Source organism: Notamacropus eugenii, chromosome 5 (genome assembly GCF_028372415.1).
Source record: "Notamacropus eugenii isolate mMacEug1 chromosome 5, mMacEug1.pri_v2, whole genome shotgun sequence".
Taxonomy (NCBI): Eukaryota; Metazoa; Chordata; class Mammalia; order Diprotodontia; family Macropodidae; genus Notamacropus; species Notamacropus eugenii.
This window is the reverse complement of record NC_092876.1, coordinates 46,271,171-46,288,304: the sequence shown is the minus strand read 5'-3', so window position 1 is coordinate 46,288,304 and position 17,134 is coordinate 46,271,171. Positions and strand designations below refer to the sequence as shown.

Sequence of the window (17,134 nt, the reverse complement as noted above, 5' to 3'; positions counted from 1 at the left end):
GTAGAAGGCATAATGCCGATGAATGTAGCATCCTCAAAGGCAGGGGCAGTTTTCCTTTGTGTTTTGCCTCCTTAGCTCCCAACAGTCTTTTGCACAAGTGGCAACTTGATAATTGCTTATTCAATGGACAAATGAATAAGGAGACAGGAAGGAAGAAGGTTTAAGAGATAACGTCCAGAGAATACCTGGGCAATGTGCCCCTTGAGGTCAGCGGCCTTGGCCTCTTTGGCCTTTGTCTCCTCAGGCCTAGTACTGCACCTGAAATACAGCAGATGCTTCATCGATGCTTGTTGGGTGGAACAGAACATGGGCTCAGGGTTGTTTGAGGCAGCAGAGACTGAAGGAAGCGGAGCTTAGTCACTCAGGCCTGGACTGTGCTGACCACTTCAAGAGGCTTATCTTCCCTCAAGTGCACTCCCTGGCCAGATCCCTTTGGCAACAAGGGTCAAGCCCAGAAGGGGCTGGGGCTTACTGGGCCCAAGCAACTGCTCCCTGGGGCCTCGGAGCATCGTTTTCCAAATGGGCCAGCACTGAAGACATCTCATAAAGCCTAGACAAGGATAGGGCAGTAGTGTGACCATTCTCTCATTTTCCTGGCAGAGAACTATGGAAAGCCAAGTGAAAGGAGAGATCTTTGGAGGAGTCTATAAGAAAGAATTCTTTTCATAGATGGACAGGTTGTTACCAGCAATCAACGACCCTTTCAGACTTCATAATCTTCAGAATTTAGAAAGAGGATGAAATAAGTGCAAGTTCTGAAGTTATTTCATGGTGCAGAGAAGATTTGAGGCTAGAGTACTGGGCTTGGAGTAAAGAAGACCTGAGTTCAGATCCTGTTTAGCTGTGTGATCTTGGACAAGCAGCCTACCCTCTCTGAGCCTTAAGTACTAAGCCATAGTCAGGACACTTTGTGTGTTGGCAGAGGGAGTTCCCAAAAATGTGATGTGATGTCATGTGATCATTATTTAGGAAGTACTATGTCCTGGGAACTGTTTTAAGCTCCAAGGTACATATATATATATGTATATATACATATATATATACACATGTATGTGTATATGTATACATATATATGTATATACACATATATCAGTAAACTCACAAAATAAAATGGGCATAAGGCATAAGGATGGGCATAAGGCAGCATTGAAAGGGAAGGCACAAGCATCTGTGGGGATAAAGAAGGCTTCCTGGAGGAAGAAGCAGGGGCTTGAGATGAAATGCCTTCCATTGATGGCATCCCACATCCCTCTCTATTCTGATTGATCAGTCCATCCTTCTTTAGGGGACCTCATGACTGAGTCTTTCATTGAAACTTGAATCATAGAATCTCAAATTTTGAGAGGCTTAGTGGTCTGACCACTTAGGGGTCACCTAGCCCAACCCCTCCATTTGCAATGGAGACCATATGTAATGGTCTCAGGCCATGGAAGAGCTTAAAAAGGATTTTGAAAATCAAGTAAGAGAGGTGGAGGAAAAATTGGGAAGAGAAATGAGAGCAATTCAAGAAAATCATGAAAAGCGAATCAACAGCTTGCTAAAGGAGACTCCAAAAATGCTGAAGAAAATAACACCTTTAAAAGTAGACTAACCCAAATGGCAAAAGAGGTCCAAAAAGCAAATGAGAAGAATGCTTTAAAAAGTATTTGACAGAAGAGAAAAAATGAGGCTAAGAGAGGGAAAAGGACTTACTTGCCCAGGGTCATATAGTGAGCTGATCACCAAAACAAGGTAAAACAAATACCTTGTTCTTAGACTGCCAGAGCCATTTTCCTAGTATTGGGCTTAGGGAGGCCTGAGGTCAAATCCTGCAGTGGGCACTTAGCTATTTCACCCTGGACAAGTCCCTTAATCTCTCTTAGTGTCTCTCAGAGATCCTTGTGCGCTACCCTCTCCTCTGTCTATAAAAAAGAGTCCCCAATCTCTTCTTGCTTCAAATCTATGAGCTTGTGATTAAAAAAGGCCCACTTCAGATATGCAACAAAGCTTCTTATGCAGACTCGCTCTTCTAGTTTTGACACTGTCCCGGGGGGTTGAGGGGAAAATGGAGCCAGGAAAAGACTTCCTGTCTAATCATGATTTGTTTGAAGCTTCTGGCAGGACATAGCTTCTTTCTAGATAGAGAGAAGTCTGGGCTCTCTGCCCCACTGGTCCAAACCCAGAGAAGATCGCTCAGAAAAGGGAAGGGTTGGGGTGAAGAAGGGGATGTGGCAGCACATGGAATAGCAAGATGACAGAGGTTTAACTAGTTCCCCTAGAAGGTGGAACTAACGGCAATGAATGGAAGATGCAAAAAAGTAAACTGAGGTTCAGAGTCAGAAAAAATCAAAAAGTCCAAAATTTCCTGGTAGAGCAGTCTCAAAGAGGAATGGGATGCCTTGGGGTATCTTTGGGTGAACACTGGTTAGGTCATACAGGGGGCGAGATGGAGGCCCAGGTCCCTTCTAACACCTGACCTTTGGATTCATTCTCTCTCCTCTCTGATGCTTGATATTTGGCAGCTGACTCCTGTCTCTGACTTTAAAAATGATGCTCACGTACTTATGGGGATGTGACATCAGGGGAGTAGAACATCTCCCAAAGCAAAAGGGTCTGCCCAACCAGCTAAAAATGTAATTAGGAAATATTTAAAAAGATAAATAAGAAATACAACAGAAAAATATCACGAAGATATGCTGTTTTCCCTGTCAATGTGTCATGCAGGGATCCTTTTAATGGCTCCCACTTGACTCCCTTGTTCCAAAGCATCCCATAGGAGACCTTTCTACAGCTAGATAGAGTGTATTAGGTGGCATGAGGGTCTTAGAGTCAGGAAGAGCTGAGTTCTAATCCTTCTGAAGACACTAGCACTGTGAGCTTGAACAAATCACTTAACCACTGGAGCCTTGGTTTCCTCATGTGTAAAACAGGGAGTGATAGTAGCACCAATCTCCCAGGAGTGTGGTGAAGTTTAAGTGAGATAATGTAGATAAAGTGCTCTGTAAACCTTAAGTAGCAACATGTTTATTCTTCTTATTATTTATGTGATGTTTGCGGAGTCATTTTGCCTCACTGAGACTCAGTTTCCATGAGTACATCACATAATCTTAGATTTGGCCTGGAAGAGACCTTAGAGGCCCACACAGCAGAGAAAGCACTGGGCCTGGAGTCAGGAAGAACCAAGTTCAAATCTGGCTTCAGATACTTACTAGCTGTGTGACCCCTGGGAAAGTCATTTAACCTCTGTCTGCCTCAATTTCCCACCTATAAAACAGGGTTAATACTAGCACCTACCTCTCATGGTTGTTATGAGGACTAAATGAGATAATATTTATAAAGAATTTAGCATGAGGGTGGAGCCAAGATGGTGAAATAGAAAGATGGACCTGCTCTAGCTCTACTCTCATAACCCATAAAATACCTATAAAAAATGACTCTAAACAAATTTTTGAGCAGCAGAAGCCACAAAACAACAGAGTTAAAGAGATTTCCAGGTCAAGACTGTCTGGAAGGCTGTCAGGAAAGGTCCATCACACCAGGCTCTGAGTGAAGCACAGCTCAGCCTTTACCATGCTGAATGATACATACAGGACAAGAGCAGGCTTCAGGGCGCAGAATCACAGGTAGCAGCTGCAGTTCCCAGATTTCTCAACCCACAAACACCAAAGATAGCTTTAAAGGTCAATGAGAAAGCTCTTTCACCTGGGTGAGAAGGGAGCAGAGTCTGGCCCTACCACTGGCCACAGGGCGGCAGCAGTCACTGTGGGAGAAGCATCCATTTTTGGAGTCCTCTGCCTAAAGACCCTGGGGGAGATGAGTAACCGATCTGGGTCTCAGTTCTGAGTGGCTGTCCTGGGGTGAGGGGGAGGGCTGGTGTGGTGGAACTGGTGGAGGCTCTGGAGAGGGACTCCTACTCACAGATGATGGCAGAAAAGAGTGCTTATCGTTGCTTCCAGAGTGCAGGCCAGGAGAGGAGTAAACTCCTTTCCCTTGACTGTGTCACCTTGGAGAAACTGAGAACTTATAGATCCCTAGAGTATACCCTCCACTTGACAAAGGACTCAAAGTCAAGTAACTGGCTGGAAAAATGCCCCCAAAAGGGAAAAAATAAGACTATAGAAGATTACTTTCTTGGTGAACAGGTATTTTCTTCCATCCTTTTGGATGAGGAAGAACAAAACATATCATCAGAGAAAGACATAAAAGTCAAGGCTTCTACATCCAAAAACCTTCAAAAAATATGCAATGGTCTCAGGCCATGGAAGAGCTCAAAAATTATTTTGAAAATCAAGTAAGAGAGGTGGAGGAAAAATTGGAAAGAGAAATGAGAATGATGCAAGAAAATCATGAAAAGCAATTCAAAAGCTTGCTAAAGGAGACCCCCAAAAATGCTGAAGAAAATAGCACCTTTAAAAGTAGACTAACCCAAATGTCAAAAGAGGTCCAAAAAGCCAATGAGAAGAATGCTTTAAAAAGCAGAATTAGCCAAATGGAAAAGGAGGTTCAAAAGGAGAAAATAGTTCTTTAAAAATTAGGATGGAGCAGATGGAGGCTAATGACTTTATGAGAAACCAAGAAGTTACAAAACAAAACCAAAAGAATGAAAAAATAGAAAACAATGTGAAATATCTCATCGGAAAAACAACTGACCTGGAAAATGAATCCAGGAGAGACAATTTAAAAATCAGGGTACTACCTAAAAGCCATGATCATAAAAAGAGCCTAGACATCATCTTTCATAAAATTATCAAGGAAAACTATCCTGATATTCTAGAACCAGAGGGTAAAATAAATGTTGAAAGAATCCACTGATCACCTCCTGAAAGAGATCCAAAAAGAAAAACTCCTAGGAATATTGTAGCCAAATTCCAGAGTTTCCAGGTCAAGGAGAAAATATTGGAAGCAGCCAGAAAGAAACAATTTGAGTATTGTGGAAATACAATCAGGGTAACACAAGGTCTAGATCTTCTATTTTAAGGGATCAAAGGGCTTGGGATATGATATTCTAGAAGTCAAAGGAACTAGAATTAAAACCAAGAATCACCTACCCAGAAAAACTGAGTATAATACTTCAGGGCAAAAGATGATCATTCAATGAAATAGAGGACTTTCAAGCATTCTTGATGAAAAGACCAGAATTGAATAGAAAAATTGACTTTCAAACATAAGAATCAAGAGAAGCATGGAAAAGTAAAAGGAAAGAGAAATCATAAGGGACTTACTAAAGTTGAACTGCTTATATTCCTACATGGAAAGATATTTGTAACTCTTGAGAATTTTCTCAGTATTTGGGTAGTTGGAGGGATTATATACATATAGACAAGAGGGCACAGGATGAGTTGAGAAGGAAGGGATTATATCTAAAAAAATAAAATTAAGGGGTGAGAGGAATATATTGGGAAGAGAAAGGGACAAATGGAATGGGGCAAATTATCTCTCATAAAAGATGAAAGAAAAAGCTTTTTCAATGGAGGGAAAAAGGGGGGAGGTAAGAGGGAAAAAGTGAAACTTACTCTCATCACATTTGGTTTAAGGAGGGAATAACATCCACACTCAATTTGGTCTGAAAATCTATCTTGCACTACAGGAAAGAAGGATAGAAGGGGATGAGTGGGGTGTGGGGGGATGATAGAAGGGAGGGCAAATGGGAGGAGGGAGTAATTAGAAGTAAACACTTTTGGGGAGGGACAAGGTCAAAAGAGAGAATAGAATAAATGAGAGGTAGGATAGGATGGAGGGAAATAAGGTCAGTCTTTCACAACATGACTGTTATGGAAGTCTTTAGTATAACTACACATGTATAGCCTATATTGAACTGCTTGCCTCTCAGTGGGGATGGGCAGGGAGGGAGGAAGGGAGAAAAATTAGAACTCAAAGTTTTAGGAATGAATGCTGAGAATTGTTTTTGCATGCAACTGGGAAATAAGAAATACAGGTAATGGGGTATAGAAATCTGTCTTGCCCTGCAAGAAAAGAGAGAAGATGAGGAAAAGGGAAGGGAGGGCTGTGATAGAAGGGAGGGCTGTTTGGGGGAAGGGGTAATCAGAAGGTACAGTGTCTTGGGTGGGGGGAGGGGAAAGATAGGAAGAAAATTTGGAACTCAAAATCTTGTGGAAATGAATGATGAAACTAAAACTAAATAAATAAATTTTAAAAAAGAAAAGAAAAAAAGAGTTCTTGAAAAAATGAAAAAAAAAGAGTTAACATGGGGACCTGATACACAGTAGGAGGTTAATAAATGCTTATTCCCATCCCCTTCACATTGAATCCAATCCTTTTGTTTACAGATGAAGAAACCAAGGCTGAGAGGTTGGTTAATGGACAACCAAGATTTCATAGCTAGTTAAGTGTCTCAGGCAAGATTTGAACTTGTTTTTCTGCCACTGAGCCCAGAACTCTATCCACCAAGAAATAGGCCTCCCAGATATTATAAGGATCAGATGAGAAAATGAATGTAAAGCATATATAGCCAGTGCTTAATAAATGCTTATTGACTTGCTTATAAACCTTTAAAGTCAGTGTAAATGTCGGGCATTATTTTTTCTCAAAAAATTAAGGTGAGATTGCCCCTCAGCTAAGAGAGGGATGGGAAGGGGTAATTATTTTCCGTTCCCTAGGAAGGGCTGGGTTTCAACTTGCCCATTACAAACAAACTGGGTTATGTTGGAGAAATCTCTGCCCCACCAAAGCCAGCTGCTAGGGGAAGATCCTGTACTTCTAAAGGGCTCAGACAAACCACATCTGTGGAGATGGTCCTGGGTTTGCAAGCCTGCTGCCTTCCTTTCCTGGGTCCCTACCTGATAAATATGTAATGATTCTTTTCATGCAAGTATCTTGTGGCATCACAGTCCCCAGCCGGCATTCTGGAGGACACACAATTTTATAGGATGTGACTGGCAAACACGCCACTCTTTGGGAGCCCAGCTGGCCAATGGCAGGGAACAACTGTCCTTTCTCCAGCAGCTTCTGGGGAGCTGCAGCCTGTGTCAATTAGGAGCAAGCCGGGCACCAGTTCCTTGGGCAAGGAATTCCCTGACGGGCTTGGTATTTTGCATTCAGCCATTCGCACCTGACAGATGCCTCTGAACGTAGCTCTTTGCTGACAAAAATGAAATCCAACTCAATTACAGTCATCCATCTACCACCCAGATGGAGCAGAACTGTCTAGAATGGTCTGACCAGACTGAGTTGCATCCTGGAGCGGGTGAGGAAAGCCTGAGGAGGTCATGGGAAAATGAAGGGGCCTGAAAGAAAGTGAGATCTTTAGCCTCAGTGTGTCTCTGGCCAGTTAAGGGGTCCCTAAACCTGATATCTTGCTTTGGTCATCTTGGTCCAGGTCCAGGAGGCAGGAGATCAGCCTTCTGGCACTAGCTCTGCCACCCCTAATTTGTTGTGTGACCTTAGCCTTAACTCATCAAAATATAGAATCTCAGAGTCCAAAGCACAGAAAGAGGTGATCTACTCTGACTTGTACCAGGCTGGGTGCCTTCAATGACATCTCCAGCAAATGGTCCTCCTACCTTTCCCCTGAAGCTCTCTAGTGAGGAGGGAGCCACTCCCCTTTCCAAGCTGCCCATTGCCCTTTGGGACAGCTCTCATGACTAGGAAGTTTTCCTTGACATCAAGACTAAAGCTGCTTCCTTGCAATTTCTAACCTTTGTTCCCATTTCTGCCTTCTGGTGACAATCTGAATGCCCAGCCCTTTTCACATGACAACCCTTCATATTCAGATAATTATGTCTTCCCAAGCCTTCTCATTTCCAAGCTAAATATCTCTCATTCCTTCAACTAGTTTTTCACAAGGTCTCATCTGGAGGACTTTTGCTGTCCTGGTCTCTGTTCTCTGGATGCTCTCAAGCTTATCCTTCTAAAATGTGCCCTATGATGAGGTTCCCAGTGACTCAGTTTATAATCTAAAAAATGCCTGTTTCACTTCTTTTATTTTAAATAGGCAAATTACAGATATGAAAATACTTTATAAGGAAAAATGCTTTGTAGCATGTGTCTGTATATGTATATATACATATGTTTCTGTTAATGTAATGCAAAATGTACCCTCCTTTAAACTTTCTGAAAAACTTGCAATTTCTTTTTTCTTTTCCTTCTTCCTTCTTTCCTTCCTTCCTTCCTTCCTTCCTTCCTTCCTTCCTTCCTTCCTTTCTTCCTTCCTTCTTTTCTTCCTCCATCTCTTGCCATTGTACAATTTAGGTATAGACAATGAGAGGTTTAATTTTCAGAGTACTAAGAAGAATATTTGGTGGCACAGACAATTATGTGATGTTGGACAGCTGGTAGCTGCTTTCAGCATCTTCCCCTTGATTCACAGTGTTTTTGTGAACCTCCTTGGAGTTCCAGATTCTTGAGTTTAGGAGCCTGTCTACCCAGAAACTCTTCTCAATATCTTAAGCTGTCAACTGACATAAAATTATTTTCTAGCTATTTAAGATGGGAAGGGGGCAGAAAATCCCGATTTCTCCTTCCTTGGCAGGAAATCTTAGGAAAGAGTGAGTGCTCCACAATAATTGGTCATGATTAAGATCGTAGCTTTCTGTTATTACTGGGGCAGGACCCCTTGATTCACAACTGACTCCTTAGAAAAATGAGAAGGCAATCTCCACTGACCTTCAAATTTAGCAGGGCTTGGGGCATAGAAGGCATGATTCTGCTTCTGGCCCTCAAGGGGGCAGAACTGAGTATCCCTAGATCTGATTGAGAAGCAACCTAACTAGGAGCATATGACCAGATTAGAATGGAAGTAGGAAATAAAAGTTTCAAGACACAAGTTTTCGTTCTCTTGACCCTGCTTTCCTTCTAGCCACTTTCTTTCTCACTCTTTCTTCTCTGCCTGGTGTCTTGGAGAATGTAAATTCTTTGCTTCTTTCTAATTGGCCTTGCTTCCTTTGGGTGGCACAAGGAAGCTGAGTTCTTTCTCCTCTCTGTCTCTCTGTCTCTGTCTCTCTGTCTCTGTCTCTCTGTCTCTGTCTCTCTCTCTCTCTCTCTGTCTCTCTCTCTCTGTGTCTCTCTCTCTCTGTGTCTCTCTGTCTGTCTCTCTCTCTTTCTCTCCTCATTTCTCTGGTAGACCAAGGAGTCTGTGGTGTCTATGGTGTTTTTATCCTTCACAGGTGGCCACATGGCTGGCCCCATTAGGTCTGTGACAGGTATTGATTGGTATTCCATTGGCATCATCTTTTTAAGAATAATGGTATGTCACACATTTTTAGAATTGTTGGTAAGGATTTTATTTTCATCACCTAGGAACCATTTGTTTTTCTTGTTGGGGTGGTAGTAGAGAGGGCAAGTATCATAATGCCTCTTTCTTGCCATGAATAATGCCATTTGAGAGCAAATCCCCATTTCAATGTAAAATGGGCAGTCACATTGAATCTTTATATTTTATCTTCCTTTATCACAATTCTTGTGCAAATATAACCAAAAGACAAGCAGTGTACTTTGGACTGGACCCCCTAAGGCAAGTGGCAGATTATGACAGACCAACAGATTACAAAGTTTCTGTCTTTCCTCCCCCAAAACACAATAAATTTTCCCCAAGGTCAACGTCTGACTGGTTGTAAATTCAGACGACTGTGTTTTCGTTGTCCTATAAGTCCCTATGAGAAATGGTTTATATTCAGAAGCCCATTTGCCCTATGGAGACCTACTTTTCTATGTGCCAACTGACGCATCTTTCTTTATTATATATGTAATAAAGTCTTTTTTGACTTGTACTCTACATTATAACAAAATGGATTTTCTTGCTATGATAATGTATTTGCATGTTTATACTGATCTGGGGATTTCTCCTGATAATCTGTATGCTTTGTATATCTTAACTTATACTTGGTTCATATGTCTGTGATTAGGCTAAGAATTTCCCCCACAATTCATGTTCCTGATAACTCTAATTCAATATTCCTTTTTCTCTTTGTCTCTCTAAAAATTGTGTCTTTAATTATTGGGGTTCATCTTGCAGGTAAATCTCAAAAGTACTGGCCCCAAAAGATTTGAGATATTGCCAGATCATTAACAGATAAGAGTATATATCTTATTAAATATAAGCTTTTATGTAATAATAGAAGTATAAGTTGGTAGCTCAGTCTTGCAACCAACCAGCCTACCCTAGGTGGGCTACAGTGGACACTGTAACCCCTGGAGGCTAAAGAATATGCTCCTCATTTCTCTGAATGTGTGGGAGAGCCCAGTCCAGGCTTGGGTATACTCACACATTGGCTTGAGCTGCCCAATGAGCTCCTCCTTCGTCCATTTTGCCCACTCCTTCTTGTCAGTGTTGATGGAGCAGAGGATGGGGCCACAGGGCTTGCCACAATCTTCAATGGCTGGGACATTCAGATAGTGCACCAGTACAATATCAGGGTTCTAGGAGAGAGAACACAAGGAGAGTTGGTGAAGGACCAAGGGACTCTCCTCAGATTGGCTACATCCTTTCATCTCCCCCTGCCCATCCATTTGCTCCTGAACTAATCCAAGCAAGAGAACAGATCTTACTTTGAAACCAGAATGTTTCAAGACTCCCTACTCTGCCACTACCCAGGTATTCCTAGATGACCCTTCCAAGCCTCCTGGGCCTAGGTTCTTCCTGAAACCATTTGGTGATTTATGTATGGATCTTTTTCAATACACTGGCATTAGCCATCTTCAACTTCCCTCCAGGTCCCACGGGTAACCTCTAAATTCAGAAGGAAGTCTATGATTCCTCTGTTCCATGCCCCCTGGATGGGCCACCTATATAAACTACCCAACGGGGTCACTACTATTGAGTTGGTGGTGATGGGAAGGGTGAAAACCAAGGAAGCTGTAGCCAGTTCTCACTAGACAAAATACCTCAAAGAAGGTATTAACCCAGAACTCCTTTCCTAGGGTTTCATCCTTCTGATTGGTTAGTCTCTCACCTGGCCCACCCTCCTAGGTGGACCTCTACCACCTTTATTCCCTTTTTCCATGTCATTGTCCAGCTCCCCACGTCTAGTTCTGGAACCATAACCAAATGAGTACCACCATAGCTCCCAGAGAGGGTATATCCATCTAATTCCCTATGGCTCTACTCCCCATGACTGAGACTTTCCAAAGCTGACCACTCTTCCCTATATATGTTATTTCCTCTCATTAGAATATAAGTTTGACAGGAGAGACTGTCTCACTTTTGTACTTGTACCCCAGAATTCAACACAGTCTTTGGCACATAGTGAATGCTTGATGATGGCTTTTTCATTCATTCATTCATTCATTCATTCATTCATTCATTCATTCATTCATTCATTTGTCCATTCATTGCTAATGTAATAGGAAGCCCCTGAATGGGGTATTCGTGGAACATTTTTAGGAATTTTCTATCTTTGGATGAAGTTGTAGCTGCTGAGGCCCTAAAATTGGTGGGTAACCTGAGAAGGTCCCAACTTCTGTCCTGCAGGTACATTTATGGCCTGCTCCCCTCTCCAGTGCTATTAGAAACCCTTGCCTGTAGGGAGGAAGTGGTGAGAAGAGAACATTCACCCTTGCACAAGAAACACCCCCCCTTCCCTTTCCACTCTACCCTAGTAAACAAACATTTATTAATATATTCCAAGTCCTGGAGTTTACAGCATAAATATCAAAGCACCCCTATCTTCAAGGAATTTACAGTCTCATAGCATTGTAAGCAGGTAGTCCCTGCTCCCAGGGAGCTTATGGTCACTAGTATATGTCATTTAACAGAAGAAACTGAGGTGGGGTCAGGGGGGAGTGACTTGCCAGAGGTTGCAGAAGTAGCAAGGAGCTGAGCTGGGATTTGAACCTGGTTCTCTGGCTCCACCACCAGTGTTCTTTTGGTCATTATTTCATGCCTCCTCTTCCTCTCACCAGGGAGAAAGCCCTAATGGCATATCACACAATCCAGTTAGAGGATAACAATCATTTTTTCCTCCTGAAGACTATGATTTCATCCATGGAGGGAAGTCCTGGTGAAGAAACTCCCTCTACTGATGCTGACTGGCAATTTTTCTGCTATTTATCACATGAGATGTTAAGAGGGGTGAAATAATTTGCCCAGAACAATACAGCCATTATGAGTCAGACAGAGGTGGCACTTGAGTACTTCTCTTCTTGACTCCCTGGTTAGGTTTCTAACCATTACTCCATGCTTTCTCAACAAGTTAGCTAATAACGGGGTGTTACCATACTAACTCTATGACGGTGGAAACTCTTCAATGGTGTTTTTCCATTGGTTAACTCATTTTTATCCTAGGACCAAAAGGGTTTGCCTGGTACTTCAATATACATTACTTCATTTGAGCCACAAAACAGCACTTCAAGATAGGGACCAGGACCATGGACAGAGAGTTGGCAGAGTGATTTAAGATTACTGAGTCTACTTACCCAGCTAGTATGTGTCTTAGGCTGGGTATGAATCCAGACCTTCCAACTCCAAATCCACTACCCTAACTACTGCACTAGGTGACAGCTATTATCATCATTATTTTACAGATAAGGAAACTGAGGCTTAGAGGTAGGTAATCCTGCTTCTAAGATCACATGACTAGTGAATGGCTGAGTTGGGACTTGAAGTCAGGTCTTCTGACTCCAGATCCAGAGCCCTTCTGTTTATCCAACTTTGGTTGGTATGATAGTATAGTGTCCGTTTTACAAATGAGAAAGACCCAGAAAAGTCAAATGATTTCCCCAATGTCACCGACATGATGCCTTGCCTCAGTACCCTCATGCCAGAGAATCTACCCTGGAGTTTTAACCCTTTCTGCCCTGGGGTACCCCCATCCTGATTGGGGGTGAGTGTCTACTATGTCTAGGTAGCCCCACCCATTTTTCTTTACTCCTTGACATTTTCCAAGTTAAACTATCTCTCCTTGACTTCCATTCCCCTACATGTCTTATCTCCCCCAATTAGATGTAAGCCTCTTGAGGGAAAGAAGGAAGCCAACAAGCATTTATTAAGGACTCCCTATATATTGGGCACTGTGCTGAGTGTTGGAGATACAAATACTAGCAAAAAGGATAGTCCCTGCCCTCAAGAAGCTTACCTTCTAGTGAGGAAAGGCAGCACACAAAAGAGGGATGAGGGCAGGAGTGAAGGGAAACAATGGTTCTGGTTTTGAAATTCAGAAAGTCAGGAGAATGAATGAAGCCAAGTCAGGCTTCTACAACATGGAGCCCTCAGGAAGAATTCACCAATTGGAGAAAGGGGACAGACCTTGGAGAGGACCATCCAGGGTGACCAGGCAGTGGTGGGAGCAGGGCAAGGAGGTCCCATGAACTGAGGGAAGATCCTAGATGAGGGCAAAGACTATCTCCTTTCTTTTGTTTTTCTATCCCCAGCACTTAGCATAATGCTTGGCAAAGAGCAAGGATTTACTAATTGCTTTTCAATTCATTAATTCACTCATTCATTCATTCATTCATTCACCCACTCATTCATGCATTCATCTGTCATCAGAGCCCAGATCTCTTGATTTTCCCAATGGGCTGTCACAACTTTCAAGTCATCCTTCCCATCTAATTTCCAATACTCTGAGTTCCTCTGGTGTTTCAAGCTGGAGAGCAGAGCATCCTTCCACAGTAATTGCCACATGGAAGGGCCTAGCCCTGAGGATCAAGAGTAAACCCCCTATCTGGGTAAGGCCAAGCTGATAGACTGTGATTAGTCAGGGCCCAGCAAGCCAACTGCTGCTTCTCTGTGATCTCGAACCCCTGGCAAACAGAGTCTGGGCACGGCAGGGAGCTCTGGTGTCAGACATCCCTGGAGATGAAAGCCCTGCTACATATCCTACTGTGGCCCTTCTGAACACAATCAGAACCTTAGGAAAATCACACTGTGGGGAAATTGTAACATGGGGCGATGACAGGAAGTAGCTGTACCTAGAAGAAGCTGAAAAAGACATCCTGGAGAAACTTTTACAGATAATATCAGTTGAGGAGAGGAAAAGGAGAGACTTCAGCCCTTGGGTACAAAACCCTGTTTGGAGAGAATATCTAGGCCACTGCTTCATGGGGGGAGAACAAGTCCCTGAGAGACCATAAAGTCATCACTAGCAAAGAGAGATGGTGGGGCCTGAGCGTGGAGGAAGCAGCCCTCTGTGGTGGCTTCCCATTTAGCTAATTAGCCTGGCTTATTATTGTTGTTTGGTTGTTTGGTTTGGTTATTATTGGTTGTTCGGACTCTTTGTGACTCCATTTGGGGTTTTCTTAAAAAAGTGATTTGCCATTTCCAACTCATTTTACAGGTGAGGAAAGTGAGGCAAACACAGTTAAGTGACTTGCCCAGGATTACACAGCTAGTGTCTGAGGCTGGATTTGAACTCCAGGTTCTTTGAGACTCCAGGCTCCACCTAGCTGCTCCACCCAGTCTGGCTTGCTAGGTACTACACTTAGTGATTATTTCCACCTCTAAAGCAGCACAAATGTTTTTCATACCATCTAAATTTAGGTGCCCAACAGTTAAGCCCCAGAGGCCCCACCCTAGTTCTAGAGCAGGCGAGGTTGAAAGAACCTGAGAGCTAAGAAGTGAAGTTCACCCTAACTGTAAAATGGATGCTGTATTTACTTGTTTGTTTGAAGTCCAGTACTTGGAAAGAAGGAGGAGGAGGAGAAGGAAAAGGAAAAGAAGAAAAAGGAGGAGGAGGAAAAGAGGAGGAGAAGGAGAAGGAGAAGAAGAGGAGGAGAAGAAGAAGAAGGAGGAGAAGAAGGAGAAGAAAAAGGAGGAGGAGAAGGAGAAGGAAGAAGGGGAGGAGGAGAGGAAGAGGAGGAGAAGGAGAAGAAGGAGGAGAAGAAAAAGGAGGAGGAGAAGGAGAAGAAAAAGGAGAAGAAAAAAGAGAAGGAGAGGAAGAGGAGGAGGAAAGAGTAGGTGAAGAAGAAGGAAGAGGAGAAGGAGAAGATGATGAAGAAGAAAACTAGTTGTATTATATTCCCTGCCTATTTTTCCTAGACCTATTGATTTTTTTATCTGTGTTCTCTTTATAGAATCATAGAATGGAAGGGATCTTACCATAACCATTGTACAGATAAGAGCAAAAATGCCTTGTCAAGGTCACAGGGAGAACTGGTCCAAACAACATGGTCTAGTGGGGAGGCCTCTGGTTCAAATCCTGTTTCAGATATTTGCTAGCTAAGTGACCTTAGCAGATCATTTAACCCTTAGTAATGAGGTTCCGGGGTGAGGAACCTTCAGCCTTTGACTGAATGCAAATGGATTCAGACCTAGAGGGCCACATGTGACCTTGAGGCTGTTTTAGACTCAATGGCCTGTAAGGTCCCTTCGAGCTCCTCTGATGACCCTGACCTGGGCTCCCTACAAGTAGATTCAGCCATATTCCTGCCCCCTGCCCCCAACCATGGCTCCTTTGCTTTGTTGAGAGACTAGTCTACCGGCTTCCCTGGGAGGTTATATAGGAAGCCAGGTTGGATCTGGGGAGGGAGTGGCAGGGGGAGTGGGGAATGAGTGGTTGGCTCACAAGGGGCTGGAGAAGGAAGGTTTCAGTCGTGATTGAATCTTCCTAATGGCAGGCGACTGGGGATTTGAGTAAATAAAATCACTTTGAACAACCAAGTATCACCGACTCAATGATGGTTACTATTTGTGCAAATCTTTGACAGCTGCTGGTGCAGGGCGAGCATGTACCAGGCCAGCGGCAGCCGCCAGCAGCCACCTGTGATTGGGATTAATATAGGGCAGCTCCAGTTGAAAATGGTACAAGTTTACAGAATCTCCTGCCCGGGGCTAGCTAGCACATAACATAAAATGAGAGGCAGGGGAAGGCTGGGTAGGATTTTTTCCTGCTTTGATTAGCTAAAATGAGGCCTCTCTGCTCACAAAAAAGCAAAGCTTTCTGGGCTTGGTCCAGAAGAAGACATGGGAAAGGGCCTCGGCTCCCATCTCAATTTCAGGTCAACAGGTCAAGGCTTTTTCAGCTTGGAGGGCAGGTCTAAGGCAGAGGAAGTAGAGGAGAGAAGATGGAGGAAGGAGAAAGGTGAAGGAGAGAAGGGAGTGGGTAATAACCTAGACTAGGGACGAGGTGAAAGGAAAGAGAAGGAAAGGGAGACAAGAGGAGGAAAATAGGAAGGTTGTGGCCCCAGAGCTAGAGTACTTGGCTTTCAATCAGATCCCAGCTCAAAGCAAGTCATTTAACCTCTTAAGGGTCAATTTCCTTATTATCAAATTGGTGGATTAAGAATGCTTTCAGCTCCAAGTCCTGTGAGTCTATGAAACTTGGCTCTGTGTGATCCTGGGAATAACACTCAACAGGTTTGACTGAGTCTGTTTCCTCATTGGTAAAATGAGGCTACTAATCAGTCAGTCAATCAATCATAATAAGCACTTATTAAACATTTACTATATGCCTATATACTATATGCCACAGGCACTGTGCTAGACACCAGGGATACTAACAAAGGGGAAAAAAATCCATCCCCTGTTCTAACAAAGAAGGCAACATGTACATTCATGGGTGTATATATAGGATACATAGAAAGTAACCTTGAAGGGAATGACAGTAGCAGCTAGGGGCACAGCAAGACAGGGTTCATGGATGTAGTGCTTGAACTGAGACTTAAAGGACATCAGGGATTCTAAAAGGAGGATGTTGGGAGGGAGGGCATTCCAGGCATGAGGAATAGCCAATGCAAAGGTATGGAGTCAAGAGATGGAGTGATGTGTGCAAGGAACAGGAAGTGAGCCAATGTGGCTGTGTCAGAGGGCACTGAGAAGTGGAAAATATATCAGTTAGAAGAAGCCATATAGTGATAAACTTTACATTTCAAATACAGGATTTAAAATTTGATACTGGAGGCAACAGAGAGCCACTGGTCTTTATTAAGGACATCAGCCTATGCTTTAAGAAAATCACTTTGGCAGTTAAGTAGAGGAAGCTTCCAACTGGAGAAAGTTGAGGCTGGGAAGCCAACCAGAAGGCTACTGCCAGTCCATGTGTAAAGTGGGGTCATGGCTGCCATGTATAAGAGATATTGTAGATAAGGAAATGAGGTTTAGCACCTGATCAGGCTTGTGGGGTGAGTGATGGAGAGGAGAGGACAATGCTGAGAATGTGAACCTTGGTGATTAGAAAGACAGTGGTAGATCTGAACAATAATTGTTCTTGTTTGTCCTTTATTTTCGAAGAGGACCAATGACCAATAACATCTTGGGGTGATGTCT

At 43.1% G+C, this 17,134-nt stretch overlaps 1 protein-coding gene across 1 annotated transcript in view; it reads right to left on the bottom strand.

The window, feature by feature from the left end:
- LOC140504140 (calmodulin-binding transcription activator 1-like) overlaps nucleotides 1–17,134 on the bottom strand; it is a 1,000,289-nt gene that overhangs the window by 167,175 nt on the left and 815,980 nt on the right. The window contains exon 5 of the mRNA XM_072608745.1: nucleotides 10,200–10,353. Within this exon, the coding sequence (XP_072464846.1) occupies nucleotides 10,200–10,353 (154 nt within the window). The remainder of the gene's footprint in view (nucleotides 1–10,199; nucleotides 10,354–17,134) is intronic.